The sequence below is a fragment of the Musca domestica genome, unplaced genomic scaffold, assembly GCF_030504385.1.
Source record: "Musca domestica strain aabys unplaced genomic scaffold, Musca_domestica.polishedcontigs.V.1.1 16, whole genome shotgun sequence".
Classification (NCBI taxonomy): Eukaryota; Metazoa; Arthropoda; class Insecta; order Diptera; family Muscidae; genus Musca; species Musca domestica.
The window spans coordinates 2,445,836-2,465,059 of NW_026712219.1; the positions used below are offsets into that span (position 1 = coordinate 2,445,836).

General features: G+C 34.7%; 1 protein-coding gene across 3 annotated transcripts in view; it reads right to left on the reverse strand.

Moving 5' to 3' along the window:
- Positions 1-416: 416 nt before the first annotated feature.
- The window catches only part of LOC131801377 (putative inorganic phosphate cotransporter), a 39,133-nt gene continuing 20,325 nt past the window's right edge, over positions 417-19,224 (reverse strand). Inside the window, exons 1-4 of one of the 3 annotated variants that reach the window (XM_059119977.1) lie at positions 10,452-10,572; positions 2,112-2,248; positions 967-2,046; positions 417-901 (exon numbers count right to left, since the gene is read on the reverse strand). In XM_059119977.1, the coding sequence (XP_058975960.1) occupies positions 728-901; positions 967-2,046; positions 2,112-2,248; positions 10,452-10,557 (1,497 nt within the window). In that variant the 5' untranslated portion in view covers positions 10,558-10,572 and the 3' untranslated portion in view covers positions 417-727. Of the gene's footprint in view, positions 902-966; positions 2,047-2,111; positions 2,249-6,064; positions 6,367-10,451; positions 10,573-19,224 lie in introns of those variants that run through there. The other 2 variants (XM_059119978.1, XM_059119976.1) reach the window with 2 other exon arrangements.

Here is a 19,224-nt window from a genome sequence, read left to right on the forward strand (position 1 = left end):
AAAATATATCAAATACAGCTCAGAAATATCTTTGCCAAATTTTATCGAGATCGGTTCCGATTTGGATATAGCTCCCATATATATCAAATGGGAAATACAAGTCTGAATTAAAGAGATACAAATGCTTCGGCATAGTTAGTTTTTTGAACTTTAAATTATAATTATAATCATTGTGTGTATGTGGAGCTCTACTAAATTAGCAAAGTGGCGACTTTAAGACTTTCCTTACTGGTTTTAAATAGGCAAATTTCACGAAAGAATCTACAGGTTTTGCCATTCTAAATGCTTGAATTTAAAGTATAAAAACGCACGCATGAATTCTCTCACACCCGGCTGCCAGTCCGATTTATTGAAACCACCAACATTTTACAAAAATCGATTGTCTTTTATTTTGTTTAATTTTTTCTTAAAAATGATTTTAACATTTAAAACTATAATTAAGATTGTTAAATCTATAACAAGGACATACAAATGTACAAAACTTAACTAATACTATATAACAAAATTACAAAAAAAAAAAAAAACATATTAACAGAAATAAATTTTCTCACGATTTTTAGTTTGAAGACTGGGTCACAATTTCTTCCTCCACAAGGAACTGTTCAAAATTACAGATGCATTTTACAATACGTAGGAAGACTATAAAACCGAATCTATGGAAAAAAGCCTTAACTAACAGGAATATTAACACATACATACATAGACAAAATTCTCTAAAAAATAACAACTAATGTTGGGACTCCACAAATGTGGAGTTACGTTTTCCATTCGTCGAATGTTTTGGTTGGGCATCATTCCAGCTCTGGACTTTCACTTTGCCAAAGAGCACAAAGAGCAAATTGCCAATGAAATAGAAACCGGCAGCAATGAAGAATATGATGCGCCATTGTTCGGGATTTTTCTGAAAAAAAAATTGACCATTTATTAGTAACTAATAATCATTTTAGGAGATATTCATTAACTCACCTCATCTGTCACAATAAAGCCCACAATCAGCGGGGCAATAATACTCATAATATTCGCCGCACAATTGGTAATGCCCATCAGAATGCCGGCAAAGTTTGGCGACAGATCAATGTGATTCACTTGGAAACCCAAATAGGTGGCACCATTAATGCCCACCGTAATGGTCAGCAGAATAATAGCCAAGTTGGTATCATTTGCCGATACATAACCCAAACAAACCAAGGTAATCATGGGTATCCAATGGCCAATGGAGTTGAAGAGTTTACGACTCACCGACAGAGGGATGCATTCGCGTTTACTCAACTGGGATTGCAGGGCGGAAAAGACAAAACTCATCAAAAACATGGCAGCATAGGGTAGGGCGGAAAGCAAAGCATTGCTCTTTATGTCCATGCCGAGAATATTTTTCATATATGATGGAATTTCTGTCAGCAATGTCCAGAAGCCCCAGTTATGGGTGCAATGGGTAAGAGTCAGTACCAAAAACGGTACCGAGGTAAAGAATTTCACCCATGGAGTTCTGGTTGGAGCCTTGGTCGTTTCATCTTCACTACTCGAACCCAGCGATGTTTCAATAAGTTTCTTTTCTTCCGGAGATATGTTGCGATATTCACTTGGCGAACTGGCACCCCAAATGAAAAATACCACTGACCACACTAGGCCCACACCGCCGGATATATAGAAAATACTTGGCCAGCCCATAACCGATGAGGCCATAACACCACTGGTGGCCAACATAACAACTGTGCCAAATTGTGTTCCGGAATAACTGTAGGTACCCAAAGTGCCTCGCTCTTCCACGGGAGCCCATTTGGAGAGTATGGTATGCGTGGAGGGGAATAGGAAACCTTGGCTCAAGCCCATCATAACACGCAAGGCACACACCAATTGCCAGTCGCCAAGGCGAGCACATATGGGTGTCAAAACGGTCAGCAGAGAACATATGAAGACACCACTTAACAGCATGATTTTACCACCAAATTTCCTGGCCAATTGGCCAGCTGGAACCTGGGTAACAACATAGCCCCAAAAGAAACTGCTCAACAGCAAGGATTTGGTTTTCTCCGTCCAATCGTATTCCTGTTAAAGAAAACGAACAATCATTAATTGCATTACAAATATATCCCTCCTTTTCTAATATTTACATCAAAGTCCGGATTTGTTGCATTCTTATCAGTCATTGCCACAATGGCCACGGACAGATTGACTCGCAGGGCATAGGCCACAGATAGACCACAAAACAGCAGAAAACATTGCAAATGTCTGATGCCAAACACAGAACCTGTAATGATTTGAGAAAATAGAAAATAAATGTGAGATAGTTAAGATTTTCAATACCGAAAAGCTGGCTAAAACTAGTTTAGACCAACTCAAGTAAGTAGCAAAATACAATAAAATGAAATTCACAAAAAACATCAGCTTAGAAAATTCCCCTTTTTGAATATTGTGTGTGTGTGTGTTTGAGTGTGTGCATGTGGGTGTTTAAATTGCTAATTAATTGTTAATCTAATCTCGTAACATGTTTACATGTAATGCCACGTTTTGATTTTTCAACTGGGCTTTATTTCGAATGCTATCGACATTGAAATGTGTTAAATGTATATATGTATATACATATGTATAATGTATAGATTTGGCTGAAATTGTGACAAATTAGGTCTGTCTAACAAAGGCGTTGCATGGCGTTGGAATGGAACACATCTTTACAAAAAAAAAATCTATACATAAGCTTTGTTCCTTTACTTTTTATACCCTCCACCATAGTGTGGAGGTTATATTAAGTTTGTAACAGAATATATATATACTTTGTATATATCCTTGATCAGCATAAAATTCTATGTCGGTGTAGCGATGTCCGTCCGTCTATCCGTCTGTGGAAATCACTCTAGCTTCCGAACGAAATGAAGTAGTTTGATAAAATTTTACACAAATGACTGCATGACTTTTGGTATTGAAAATGGGCTATGTAGGTCCACGTATTGATATAGCCCCTATATAACGGTACTTCCCGCTATTCCTTATTTTGATGATTTTAGCGACATTATTCACCGGAATCGTTTTAAATTTGGTATTTGAAATTTGTAATAGATACTACAGCCTATGACAGAAGACTGTCTGTGGAGGACCACGTCTTCTTATAGCCCCCATAGAACATTACCTCCAGATATACGGTATTTTAATGATTTTAGCGACACTATTTACCGGAATTATGTCAAATTTGGTATTTGAAGTTCGTAATGAACAGAAAATTGTCTGTGTAAGCAAACGTCTTCGTATAGCCCCCATACAGCGGTACCTGTCGAGATTCGGTATTTTGATGATTTTAGCGACATTATTCACCGGTTTTTATACCCTACACCACAAGGTGGTCAGGGTATTATGTCTTTGTGCATTTGTTTGTAACAGGCAGAAGGAAACGAGATAGACCCATAGTTCCTTTTGATGATCTGCATAAAATCACATTCTGAGTCGATTTATGCAAGTCCGTCCGTCCGTCTGTCCATGTATTTTTGTAAACAAAGTACAGGTCGCATTTATTGCCCGATCCGGATGAAATTTTGCAGAGATCATTTATTTGGCCCAAGGACGAACCCTATTGAAATTGGAAATAATCGGTCAAAATTTAGATATAGCTCCCATATATATCTTCGTCCGATTTGTCTTTTATTGTGCACCAAACGTGTAATATCAGCCCGAATTGTATGGAATTTTGCATATACACCCAAATTAGGCCTGAAAATATGTACGCCAAATTTGATCGAAATCGGTTCAGATATAGCTATAGCTCCCATGTATATTGTTCATCCGATTTGTTATTTTTGTCCACCGCCGCCGTAATATGCACTCTGTAACAACAATATTTGGGGAAATATATCAAATACAGCTCAGAAATACATTTGCTAATTTTTATCGAGATCGGTTCAGATTTGGATATAGCTCCCATATATAACTTCGTCCGATTTACCTTTTATTGTGCACCAAACATGTTATATTTCTCCAAATGGGATGGAATTTGGCACTTACGACCGAATTGAGTCTAGAAGCTAGTATGTCAAATTTAGTGAAGATCGGTTCAGATATAGCTATAGCTTCCATATATATTATTCATCCGATTTGTTATATTTGTTACCCATAACCGTAATATGAACTCCGTAACAACGATATTCAGGAAAATATATCAAATACAGCTCAGAAATATCTTTGCCAAATTTTATCGAGATCGGTTCCGATTTGGATATAGCTCCCACACATATTTTTATCCGATTTCAAATTAATTGTGCACCAAATGGGCAATACAATTCCGAATTTAAAAGATACAAATGCTTCGGCATATTTAGTCCTTTGAACTTTAAATTACAAATATAATCATAACGTGTATGATTGAATTCTCCCATAAAAACTTTAAATTGTTATGCACAGCTCTACTAAATTAGCAAAGTGGTGTAGGGTATCATAAAGTCGGGCCCGCCCGACTTTAAGACTTTCTTTACTGTTTTTTTTTTTCAAATTTGGTATTAGAAGGTTGTAATACAGCCTAAGAGGGAAAATTGTCTGTGCAGATCCACGTCTTCGTATAGCCTCCATATAGCGGTACCTCCCGATATTCGTTATTTTGATTATTTTAGCGACATTGTTCACCGGAGTTGTTTCAAATTTGGTATTAGAAGTTTGTAATGGATACTACAGCCTAAGAGGGAAAATTGTCTGTGCAGGTTCACGTCTTGGTATAGCCCCCATATAGTGGTACCTCCCGATATTCGGTATTTTGATGATTTTAGCGACACCATATACTGGAATTGTTTCAAATTTGGTATTTGAAGTTCATAATGTACACTACAGCCTGTGACAGAAAATTGTCTGTGCAGGACCACGTCTTCTTATAGCCCTCATAGAGGGCAACCTCCCGAGATTCAGTATTTTGATGATTTTAGCGACATTATTCATTATTCAAATTTGGTATTATATAAAATTTGACGTACGAGTACTTATTTGGTATTGGGTGAAGAGATAGGACTGAAAATCCGAAATTTCATGTGGCTGTGGTATACTATAAACGTACGAAAAGGGCAAACTGCCACGAAATGTGCAGTTGGGTGTTGAGAGTGGAAATAGAATTCTGACATTTGGTATGGAGGCCAATGTGGTGTATAGAGAACTACGCATTTTACGAAAAGTATGGTAGTAAATTTAGGATTGGGTCTTAGGATAGAGCTGGAATCCTGAAATTTGATATAGAGGCGCCTCTGTTCGTTTCTAGGATTGAGATAGGGTGGTGGCCAATTTTATTATGAAAAGACGTTGGCATAATTTTTGCTAGACGAATTGGATGTAAAACCATTGTCTAAAAATTGGTATTTGTGTGTCCTAATGGGTTTTAGCTTCGTTGCCGAAACATTGTATGTATAGGTTCAAGTTATTGTATAGCCCCATATAGCGGTACCTCCCTATATTCGATATCTTGATGATTTTTGCGACATTTTCCCACGAATATATCTAAAAATTGGTGTTTGTGGGTCACAATGTTTACTTTACCCTAAGGTGGAGGATATTAAAAGTTTGGCCCGGCGGAACTTAATGTTTTTTTTTTACTTGTTTGGTTGTAACTTGTGGCAAAAACCCTGAAAATGCCGTCAATCTCAAAGTACCATTATATGGGGGCTACAACTAAACGTGGACAAATATAGACCATTTTCATTATACAGACAAACGGAAATGACTTGATTGATGACTTCAAATATCCCGAAATAAATTGCGTCCAAACATGTATGGTTTCCATGTGGCGCCATTTTCGCCCTCACAAATGTCATATACTCTCATTAGTCATATAGAGATGTAAGTCCATGTCCCATGGAGTACACTAACCTAGGATACCTCAGATTATGTTATACTCCAAACGAAACACCACACAATATATATTTTCAATACATACTACGCCTTTATTGCGGGAATCACCAGCAACGAATTCCTTCGTTATAAGGAGTGGCCAGTTCTCACACAGGCCCTTCACATCCAATTATAGATTCACTTTATGTGGCCTCTCTGCTGAATGGTTGCAAACAAGCGAAAACTTAACAAAATTAATTTTATTTTTGTTTACCTTCATCTTCATAACGCCTATTTTTAACCATGTTGCTGTTGTTGTTTTTATTGGGATTTTATAAAATTCTTTGTTTATTGTAAATTATTTCAATATCACTTTTTGTTGTAATTTTCCAAATTGGGAAAAATCTTTTCACTTGTTTCGTTTTAAATGATTTACGTTGCTTCTTTCTTTGCGATCTCCGTCAAAATGCAATGCAACAATGATAACCGCTACTGACAAGGTCTGATCAAGAACTGATCAAATCGACGAGACGATTTGTAAACGGGACCAAGTGTTGGAAAGAAAAGCTCATCAAAGTACTGATACCCCCTTGGCTAAGTGTTATTAATTTTATATTTCGTTTCGAATATTTGTATACATCGATATAAGTCAATGCTTTGAATGTTTTTTTTTTTTTATAAGGAAATTGCTTATTATTTAATCTGCCCATAAGAGTACCTAACTGCAGAGCGCCTGCAGCCGGCAGCAGTAACAAGAACAACAACATCACAGCAACTATTATGGCTGTAATCAAAAGTAAATAATTTACCTGTGTGTCGAACCCCATCAGATGCACTTATCAATAAATTTTCAATATTCAAACGCATTTTTGTTGGTGCTGTAGTTGTGATAACTATTATCACGCTTAAAAAAAAGTAGCCAATCGGCGACAGCAGTAGGTACTTGCTTCTGCTTAACTTAGGCATGCCACATAAACATGTTATTGTTCTACATGTGACGAACATTGGTTAACCTGAAACTCTTTACTACTAGTTTCATTGATTGTCACATGCACACACATACATATGCACATATATTATACGAATGTTTTGGGGGGTCAGAGGAGTTTGTTGTCTTTGGCTTCAATGTAAAACGTTTGGTGACTTCGAAGCAGACGCAAAATATTTTCTTTTATTGATAATTTTCATTAAATGAATTGTTTAGATTGTCATTGAATTGTTTGGAGAATATATTCATACGCTAATGAGTTACAGCTAATTGCCATCAGATGTGAAGCGTAAAATTGTAACAGTTCATATATAATTGATCTGTTATAGCTACAAGATGATATTGTCACTTTCCGGGTAAGAAAAATAAATAAATTAATAAATAAAAGATCTGCTCACGTGTGACCGTGACTTTGCTCAGTGTCGTGGAGTAAGTAACTATTGTTCAAACAGCACCAAAGATGTACTCAAACGTTTTCCAAATTGAGCACTTGTTATATCGGAGATCTTTCAACGGGAAGCCAAAGCCTTTATATTGTTATAAGGAACAAAAAAAAATTGAAAATACTACATCTTGGGCTACACCTTGGTATCGGAATTAAAATATACACAAAATATACTGTCCAATAACAGCTATAGTTGCTAGTTTATATTTCATAATAATGTATAAAGTGAAATTTTTTATATCCTCCACCATTCTATGGAGGGTATATTAACTTTGTCATTCCATTTGTAACTTGCGAAATATTCATAATATTCTAAGACGATTGTAGCGATGTCCTTCTGTCTGTCCGCCTGTCTGTTGTAATCACACAATCTTTCGAACGAATTGGGATAGAAGGCTAAAATTTTGCATACATACATGTCGGCCATGTCGGTTCATGCTTTCGTATAGTCCCCATATAACGGTACCTACCGATATTCAGTACAGGGTTGCCCATATTCGACGGACCCATCTGGCAACGCCATAACTTTTGACAGAGATGTCACATCGCTTAATGACATACCGCGTTTGAAGCTTCAGTCCAAGCAGATTTTTACCATGAACCAATACACGCCACGCGAGCGCTCTGAAATAGTTGAAATTTACATTCAACAGAAGAAGTCAATTTTGAAAACTAAACGTGCTTTTAAAAAATTAAAAAATGTGAGAAGTGCGCCTTCTAAGAAAAAATTTCGAAAAATTTTCGACTGGTAAGGCTCTTTCTAATCCGAAGGGGCCATATAAAAGTCGACCAAGGCGATCGGCCGAGAATATCGCTGCCGTACGAGCCAGTGTTGAGAGGTCCCTAAGAACATCCCAAAAACGCCGTTCTCAGCAGTTGGGCATGGCTCGGTCCACTTTACAACGGATTATTCGCATTGATTTGCATTTGTCCCCGTACAAAATTCAATTGACGCACAGAATGTTGCCTGCGGACAAGCCTCGTCGATTGGAATGGGCCCAAAGGGCCAAAGGTCCGTCGAATATGGGCAACCCAGTATTTTCATGATTTTAGCGACATTATTTACCGGTATTATTTCAAATTTCGCATTTGAAGTTTGTAATAGGTACTTCAGCTTATGACAAAAATTTTTGTATGCAGGTCCAGATCTTCGTATAGCCCCCATATAACGGTACCTCCCGATATTCGGTATTTTGATGATTTCAGCAACATTATTCACCGGAATTATTTCAAGTTTCGTATTTAAAGTTCGTAATGTGTACTACAGCCTGTAACCAAAAAGTTTGTATGCAGGTTTACGGCTTCGTTAAGCCCCCATATAACGGTACTTCCCGATATTCGGTATTTTGATGATTTGAGCAACATTATTCACCATTTGGAACGAATTTACAATTTTTCAAAAAATAAAATCCTTAAAAAATTCTGTTAAAATTTTATAAAAAACCGAATATAGCCGTTATATTGGGTCTATACGACGTGGACCTACATAGACATTGTTTGTCATAAGTTATTACCATATTCAAATTCGAAACTTGATATAAACGGCGAATAATGTAGCTAAAATCATGAAAATATCGTATATAAGGAGGTACCTTTATATCGGTGCAGTGCGAAGATCTGGACCAACATAGACAATAATCTGTCATAGGCTGTAGCATCCATTACGTACTTCAAAATAATTTCGGTGGGTATTGTACCTAAACTCGTCAAAATACCGAATATAGGGAGGTACTGGTATATGGGGCCTATACGAAGACCTGGACCTGCATTGACAGTTTTCCGTCACAGACTGTAGTTCCCATTACGAAGTCTAAATACGTAATTTGAAACAATTTCGGTTAATAATGACGCTAAAATCATCAAAGTATCGAATATCGGGAGGTACCGTTATATGGGGGCTATATGAAAACGTGGACCTGCCTACTGGAAAAATAAACATGTGTGCAAAATTTTAGCCTTCTATCTCAATTCGTTCGAAAGATAGCGTGATTACAACCGAGAGACGGACAGACAGACGGACGGACATCGCTAAATCGACTTAGAATTTGACGCTGATCAAGAATATATATATACTATGTTGGGTCTGAAATGAGTATTTCGAGGAGTTACAAACGGAATGGCAAAGTTAATATACCCTCCATAGTACGGTGGAGGGTATAAAAACAGCATAACATTTTTGTAATTTTATTGAATGAAAGCAAAAAAAATCAGAAATAGCATCAAATTTTTCAATACGTTTAGATTTGTTCGAATTGGTCAACTTTGACACGAATTGTGACCTTCAAACGGCCAATGAAAACCTAACACTTTGCCAGAATGTTGCTCTGGGGTATTTTGGTCTATTCCCGGCGAAGGGCTTTCTTGAGGTGATCGACAATTTGGTATTTTTTTAGTGCCAGCCTTGCTTTCTAAAATACTCCAGCCTTGCTTTCTAAAAATCCGTAGATTTTGGAGCCCATTGTGCGTTGGAAATGAAGGGAGGAACATCATTTCGTAACCATTCTTGGGCGGGCGCGTGCTGAGTGCGATGGTGCTGAGTCCTGAATTTCAAGAATATTTTCGCGATAATATTCGGCATTTATTCTGATGCCACGGTCGATTAATACGAGCGGGGAGCGACCATCAGTTCACCAATTTTGGCCAAGCGAAGAAACTCTTTACCTCTTTTGAGTTTATTTTCTTTCTGTTGCGGTGTAAGTTCTTGCACTTTTAGGAATTTCAATGGCTTTTCAATATTTGCCGAATGGAATATTGCGATAAGTTCAGCTCACGAGCCATTTTTCGGCCACTGCGATGCGGGTTTCGATCAAGTCGCTTCTTTACCCTTCGAACCATTTCTGCTGATGTTGCTGTTTTCTTCCGTTTCCGGTAACGAGCGATGGTAGGAGACACAAAAGATTTATTCACATTTAAATGCTGGAGTGCTCTAACGATTGTCAATTGTGGTTTTCCAGCCAAATATAAAAAACTCACACTATCACGTTGGAATTCCATCACGAATAATTTTTTTTTTTCTGTAAAATTCTTAATTATTATTATATGTTTCGCATTACATCTTAAAAAGGTGTAGTATATTTTTTCACCAGCTTTTAAACAATTCTTTTTTTTGACATTATTGCTCTGTCCCAGAACCTGCAAGAATCTACAATTTTTGCATTTTTTTTTGATATTATACATTCTTGCAGTTCTGGAACAGAACAGAACATATATGAACATAGTTGTACTCACAACAAAGCTGTGGGTCTCCTAGTGGTGGAACTCCTTTGACCGATGATAGATATAATCTATCTTCTATTCTATACGAATTTTTCTGGTCTTCTATGTCTAAAGACATTTTTTGGTCATTATTCACAGAAGATTTTTTTTCAGATCTTTTACAGAATAAATATTTAATTAAATTAAATCACAATAAAATTAACATTTAATTACACTGTCTAGCTAGAGGCTCGCCTTTTATCTCCCTGCTAGTATTTGGAGCATAAAGTAATTGACCACCATTCGTAAGAGTACAAGGTCCGCACAAATACAAAATACAATGAATAATGAATTAATTAACCTATAATGATAAGTAAATATGTAACAAAAATAACCGACATGGATTAATTTAGTCTTGAAATTAAGCAAAAATGTGCAATCATCAATGACAATAAAAGAAAAAGAATAGAAAAGAACGCAGCAAGTCCATAGGCATTTGCTTGACCTGACTTTTTTTTTATAAAACAATGATGTGTGGGGGCTTTCTCCTCTTATCAGTTGGATTTGCACTTTTTTTGTTTTAATAATGAATACAATATTTTAATTGAATCTACTCTAGTCTAATAAGAAATTAATACTAAAAAAATGATTTGTTTGCCAGGCGTACAACGGCACAATGACTGGCGACTGGCAGAAGAACGTTGCTTGAGTGATTGGTGGGACGGAGATATGTCAATCAAGTCAGGGTGAGTGGAAAATTTTCTCTGCGTTCAGAAAAATATTATAAATAAATATATGGAGATTTTTATTTTTTTCCTATACACGTGTAATTTTTTATGATTAGTATTTATAAAAAGAAAAAATACTGAGGTTAAGAATCCATCGAGTGCAATATTCGGTGTATGGTCACCTTGACCGTATTATATTCGAAAATAACAGTTCATTGATTGCTTGAATATAAAAGTTAAATTAATAGTCGTTGGAAACAAAAGCTAAGTGAAAGCTTTTGCATGGGCTTTAATGTTATTGAAAGCTTCTGTAAATGGTGAGGTGAGTTTTCTGACAATAGCTAAGCATTTTAGGGTAGTGTTTTTTGTTGGTAAGGGAAAAGTAAATAATAAAATTTAACAGATAATTGCAATAATAAATCAAAGATTACAATAATGGGTATGTAGTTAAAAAGGCTCTTGGGCATGTCTATCGAACTTTCTTCCAAGTAAATTAATTTTGTTAGTCGTCAATGTGTATCAATTTCGTTTTTTAATATTTATCAATTTAAGTACCCTGGAGAGGATTGGGGACTTGGGAAATATCAAAAAATAAAATGCACATAAAAACAAAGCATTTGATTTGTTATTCACTAAAATAAATAAATCAATTGATAAACAAAAAAGTAAATTATTAAGAAAATAAAGAAGTAAATGCTTTAAAAACATTTACATTTAACTTTAAAACAAATAAATAAATAAAACGCATTAATCAAAAAGTAAATTCATAAATATTACTTATAAAAACAAATAAATAAACAATTTAATATTTAAATAAATAATAAACAAAATAAAAAAATAAGAAATAAAATAAATAAATACCTCACTCACTACATAATTTCCTTAATAAACAAAGGATACGAGAAGTACTAAAATGTTCTAAAAAACGGCATAAGCAAGAATTCTGAAATTTGGAAAAACAGCAACTGACGGAGTGCAGGATAAATGTACCAAAGAGGTGTAGGAAATTCGTACATCAAGGTTACGAAAATTTCTAAAATGGTGCTAAACTTCAAAATTGGTATCAATTGGTATTGTGTGAACGGATAGAGCTAAAACAAAAAAAAAGTAAAGTACTCAGAAAGAATTCCTTGTGTGGATTTTAAGACAAGTCCACTGGAAAATCTGGCTGAAATCATCAAAATACCGAATATCGGGAGGAACCGTTGTATGGGGGCTATAAGATATCTTGGACCTATATAAACAATTCTCGTCCAGAGGGTAAAGTACTCAGAAGAAACTCCTTGTGTGGATTTTTCTACAATTCCATTGGAAACTGTGGCTAAAATCATCAAAATACCGAATATCTGGGGGTAGCGTTGTATGGGGCCTATACGATATCGTGGACCTATATATAGACCTATATATTGTGTGGATTTTTAGACAATTTCATTGAAAACTGTGGCTAAAATCATCAGAATAACGAATATCGGGAGGTAATGTTGTATGGGGGCTATAGGATATTGTAGACCTATATAGCCCATCTTCGAAATTGACCTGTCCGCCGACAAAAGACTGATCAGTGCAAAATTTTGGCTTCCTATCTTTATTCGTTTTGACTCTAAAGTGATTTCAACAGACGAAGAGGGCTAAATCGTCTTAGAATTTTACGCTGATCAAGAATATATATGCTTTGTGGGCTCTATTATGAATATTTCGAGAAGTTACAAACGGAATGACAAAAATTAATATACCCTCCATAGAATAGTGGTGGGTATAAAAATGGTGTGAGAATCAAGGGGAAAGTAATTTTCATACATGAAGGTGGCTTTGGAAATGTATACTAAATGTGGAAACTGTACGAAATGGTACTAAATTTGAATCAGTTTAGCTTAGGGTGAACGGATGAAGCTGGAATTTGGTATTGGTATTAGTTTAAGATAAAGAGTTGACTTGAGAAATTTTGTACTACAAGTGCACGAAAATAACTAAATAGTTTTATAGTTGGTAAAATTTAGTATCGGGTGAATAGATAAATAGCCTGTACATATAAAGGTGGTTTCGGAAATATGTACTATAATTGTACAAAAAATACTGGACCATTAAATTCGACATTAGGTGAAGGTTATGGTCAAATTTGATATTGAGGTCTCTATTGGTATGTAGTGTTGAGATCTGATTGTAGTTTTGCAAATGCGTACTATAATTGTTCGAAAAGTACCAAGTGCTACTAAATTTGATGTTAAGTGGAGGGAGGGATAAAGCTTAAATTCTGAAATTTTAATTTGAAGTCAGCATTGGTGTCTGTGGTTAAGATTTGGAGGATATTCTTTAAATGTGGACTATAATTGTTCGAAATGTACACAATGGTACAAATTTGGGTATTGGGTCAAGGGATAAAGCGGGAATCTTTAAATTTAAAATGTTAGTCTTTGTTGGTATCTGGGATTGTGATATAGATGTGGTTTTGATAATCGGTAAAAATTAAGATATAGCTCCCATATATATCTTCGTCCGATTTGCCTTTTATTGTGCACCAAACGTGTAATATCAGTCCGAATAGCATGGAATTTTGCACATACAACCAAATTAGGCCTGAAAATAAGTATGCCAAATTTGATCAAAATCGTTTCAGATATAGCTATAGCTCCCATATATATAATTTTATCGAGATCGGTTCAGATTTGGATATAGCTCCCAGGAGCGCGACATCTCGTCGTTTAAAATTACAGTTCCTAATAGACTTTTTAACACTGTTGTTAGTAGTTCGTTTTGGCCCGATGATATTTTGGTAAAAGAATTTGTTTTTAGAGAACGCTCCAATGTAGATAAGTCTGTAAACATCGTAACTGCGCCAAAAAACTAAATGACGTCTGTCCGATTCTTTATCAAAATGTAAGAGGATTAAACACTAAGCTTAGAGATGTTTTCCTTAAAAGTTTCTTTTCTGAATATAAAATAATTGCTTTCACTGAAACGTGGTTAAAACCTGATGTCCTGGACACTGAGTTATTCTCTGATAATTATCAAGTCTACAGAAAAGATAGATTATCGAAAAAAGGTGGTGGTGTTCTAATAGCAGTTCATAACTCGATTCCTTCAGAAATGATTGATGTCTCAGCGGATCCTAATATTGAATTTATCTGCGCAAAATTAAATATCATTGGTAATACCATTTTCTTAACTTGTTCATATATTTCACCTAATTCTGAACTTGAAATTTATCTTAATCATGCAGATTTATTTGCAAAGGTGTCTTCGTTGCTTACAGATAATTCTGCATTAATTTGTTTAGGGGATTTTAACCTTCCTTGGGTATCTTGGACCTCAGGTGAAAATATTCTTGATTACATACCTCATATACAGATATAGCTATAGCTCCCATATATATTGTTCATCCGATTTCTACTATGTGTTACCCACAGCCGTAATATGCACTCCGTAACAACGATATTTCAGGAAATATATCATATACACCTCAGAAATATATTTGCAAAATTTTTTCGAGATCGGTTCCGATTTGGTCCTTTGAACTTCGATGCTGTCGCCATTTATATCCTCAGTTGGTACAAACCTTCGTGAAAAAGACCTAGGTTTACATTTTGAGTTAGACTTCATATATTTCAAACGATCCATCTTCAATTCGATGTAACTCAAATTTGATCCTTTTAGGTGGCCCCTATTGTATTACACTTCCACAAGTCCTGTCATATCCGGTATTTTCTCGTTTTTTTATAATGTAATGTGTATGGCAGAACAATAATAAAATTATACAATTTTGCATGCACCTCAAACATACAACCAAAATTGTTACGTCCCCATTTGACTTTATGCTCCATTTGTTACCATGCTCCACTAGCTGTTGTTTTTTTTGTTATTCTTCTCTGTTTTCGTTTTGTTATTTTTGCTCATGCAAATTTCACAAAAGTTTCCGGTTTTATTTTGTTCCAGTAATAAAAATTATTAATTTTTTGTTTGGCAACATATATAATTTATGGGGTTTTAATGTGAATAGCCTGAGCAATTAACTTATATCGATTACATCATAATTGTTTATATATAAACATCAACAACGACGACAACAACAACATTTGAAAATATTAACAATTTAAAGATTTGTAGTTGTGCCTGTATTTTTGTTTCGACAACAAATCTGTTGAAATTGTCATAAATCAAAAAAGCAATGCTGTAACAAAAAATCAAAGCTACCGCAAAACAAGTGGCGCTTAAATTCAAGAACATTGTCAACTGTATTTAATGAAAATATTGCAAATTATTATTGTATAAAAGCGACTGACTCCCTCTAAAAAATTAATGAAAAGCAAAAAACAACTTTCATCAAACTAAATATGTAATAAAATTGGATTTTATGGCCCGTGAAAAGCAATTAGGAAACCACAGTTAGTATATTGCTAGTGTGCTAGACTTTTTTAATAATCAACTTCATGAGATTAGGTGGTGAAGTAAGTTCGGTATTCTTTTTGCAATATGACAAAATTTTCATATGAAAAAAAAATTTTTTCTACAAATTTTCCATGAATGTGCTAGAGTTTTCTTCTGATGGAAAACCTCCTAACAATGGACACTTCCTAAATGACTTCCATAATTTAAAAAAAAAAAATCTAAAGGATTTCAATAGACAATAGACATTTTAAGACCTTTGGCAAAAGATGTTTTATAAATTAACAAGTAAAAAAACATTAAGTTCGGCCGGGCCGAATTTTTAATATCCTCCACCTTTGGGTAATGGAAACACTAGAACCAATTATAACCAACAAATACCAATTTTCAGACAAATCCGTGAAAAAATGTGGCAAAAATCATCAAAATACCGAATATCGGGAGGTACTTTATATGGGGGCTATACCAAAACGTGGACCTATACATGCAAAGTTTCGCCACCGTAGCTAGAACCTATTATGACCAACAAATACCAATTTTTAGACAAATCCATGAAAAAATCCATGACCGAATATCGGGAGGTACCGTTATATGGGGGATATACCAAAGCGGGGACCTATACTCGCCACCGGAGCTAGAACCCATTATGACCAACAAATACCAATTTTTAGACAAATCCGCAAACAAATGTGGCAAAAATCATCAAAATACCGAATATTGGGATGTACCGTTATATGCGAACTATACCAAACCGTGGACCGATATATATCATTTTCAATACCAACCATCCTAGACATAATACAAATTATTCTGCTAAATTTTATTTATTTATTTATTATTTAGGGATGTACAAACGGAATGCAAAGTTAATATACCCTCCTTTCTAAAGTGGAGGGTATAAAAAGAATACCTTAAAAAATTCTGTCATCCAAAGTGTCGCTTACTTACTGACAGATGTTGTTAATTATCGAAATTTTAAGCGTTTTAATTTCACCAGTTTTTGTCGGTAACTCAAAAAAAAAAAAAGAGTTAGAGAATTCCACAACATATGTCCTTTTAGGAGCCTCTTTAACAAGAAGATCTCCGGAATTAATATGTGACCCTTTAACAGAAATCCTGTTGTTAGAAAGGCTTATATAGATCATCTTTCGATATAACATTCTAAAGTTCTTCTTTACCTAAGTTGATGAAAAATACTTCTATAAATAAATTAAATAGCGTTTAAATCTCTGGTATCGACAGAAAATGTTCAACAGCTCCTCTATGAATATTATAAATGTTAAAGCTCTTATATAGTATACCTTCTATAGTTCACCTATATTTGGAAAGCCTTATAAAGCTCTTCGGTACATGGTGTAGACCTTATGAGGCTCTCCTGTATATAGAAAACCTCATAGAACTCACCTGTGGAGATAACACCTTATTTTTGTATCAAAAAAAAAACCTTCCAAAGTTTTTTTTTTTTTTTTTTTTTGTGGATATACGAATATTTAAAGGTCAGGATAAATCGAAAATCTTCTATAATTTCTCTACAGATGTTTGCAGCTCTTTTATAAATAAAATTACTTTTAAAGCTCTTCCATAGACAGAAAACATTATACAGCTCTATGCATAGAATACATTTCAAATCTCTTCTATAGATAGGGGACCTTCTGTAGCTCTTCCATGTATCGAAGAGTAAGTAAGAGTAAGGCATTTACGATAAAGATTCTTAAATACTTTTTAGGTCTGTTTTTTCATAAATGTAGTACCATTAACACTACTTTTGAAAGACCTTACAAAGCTCCTCTATTGATAGGAAACCTTAAAAAGGCTTTCTATATAACCCTTCAAAAGTTATTTTGTGGAGGTTCTTCTAAAAACAGATGACCTTTTATAACTATTATATTGATCCAAAACTTGCAAAGCTCGTTGGCACACAGAATGATGGCAATAGATTAACTATTTATAAAAGACATTCTATAAGTCCTTCTAAAAGTCTGCAACAGCTGAAAAATTTAAGAACATTCTCAGATCTGCTGGAAATAGAAATGAATAACTTGTGAAAAAAGAACTTATAAGGGTTTTATATTGGTGTTTTGTTTGTGTGGTTCCTGAAATCTAGATAGTTCCCATAATTTGTTATTATACCCTACCCCACCAGGTGGTCAGGGTATTATGTCTTTGTGCATTTTTTTGTAAGAGGCAAAAGGAAAAGAAATAGACCCATACTTCCTTTTCATGATCTGCATAGAATCACATTCTGAGTTGATTTATGCATGTCCATGTATTTTTGTAAACAAAGTACAGTTTGCATTTATTGCCTTGTCCAGATGAAATTTTCTAAACAACATTTGTTTGGCCCAAGGACGAACCCTATTGAAATTGGATTGGATCGGTCAAAATTTAGATATAGCTCCCATACCAAACCTAATCTTCGTCCGATTTGCCTTTTATTGCTCACCAAACGTGTAATATCAGCCCCAATACTATGGAATTTTGCACATACAACCAAATTAGGCCGGAAAATAAGTGTGCCAAATTTTATCGAAATCGGTTCAGATATAGCTATAGCTCCCATATATATTGCTCATCCCAGTTGTTATTTTTGTCCTCCGCAGCCGTAATATGCACTCTGTAACAACAATATTTGGGGAAATATATAAAAACAGCTCAGAAATACATTTGCTAAATTTTTCAGAGATCGGTTTAGATTTGGATATAGCTCCCATATATAACTTCGTCCGATTTATCTTTTATTGTGCACCAAACGTCTAATATTTGTCCGAATGAGATGGAATTTGGCACTTACGACCGAATTGAGTCTAGAAGCAGTATGTCAAATATGGTGAAGATCGCTTCAGATATAGCTATGTCTCCCATCCGATTTATTATATTTGTTACCCACAGCCGTAATATGCACTCCGTAACAACGATATTCAGGGAAATATATGTAATACAGCTCAGAGATATATTTGCCAAATTTTATCAAGATCGGTTCAGATTTGAATATAGCTCCCATATATATCTTAATCTGATTTCAAATTAATTTTGCACCAAATGGGCAATACAAATCCGAATTTAAAAGATATAAATGCTTCGGCATGTTTAGTCCTTTGAACTTTAAATTATAAATTTAATCTTAGCGTGTATGATTGAATTCTCCCATAAAAACTTTTAATTGTTATGCGGAGCTCTACTTAATTAGCAAAGTGGTGTAGGGTATCATAAAGTCGGCCCGCCCGATTAGCACATCAGTTCGTCTTATGCCTACAATCATAATATTGCAAATGGACTATATTAGTCTACGTTTATGCGGAGACCCCATATTTTATTATTTCTCGATTTTCGTTATTTGGGATTTCTATTAAAAAATAATGGATTTTTACATAACATATACATACATATATACATATATATACGTATATTAACTTTGTCATTCCGTTTGTAACATCCTCAAATATTCGTCGTAGACCCCATAAAATATATATATATATATATATATATATATATATATATATATATATATATATATATATATATATATATATATATATATATATATATATATATATACTAGCTGGCCCGGTCCGCGTTGCCGGCCTGTAGTTTTTGTCTATTATGTATATTTGTCAAAGCATAATTATTCACAGATATGACTGTTATAAGTGTTCACGTACTGGTCGATTAAAAGTGTTTTAAAATACCTGTACCTATAT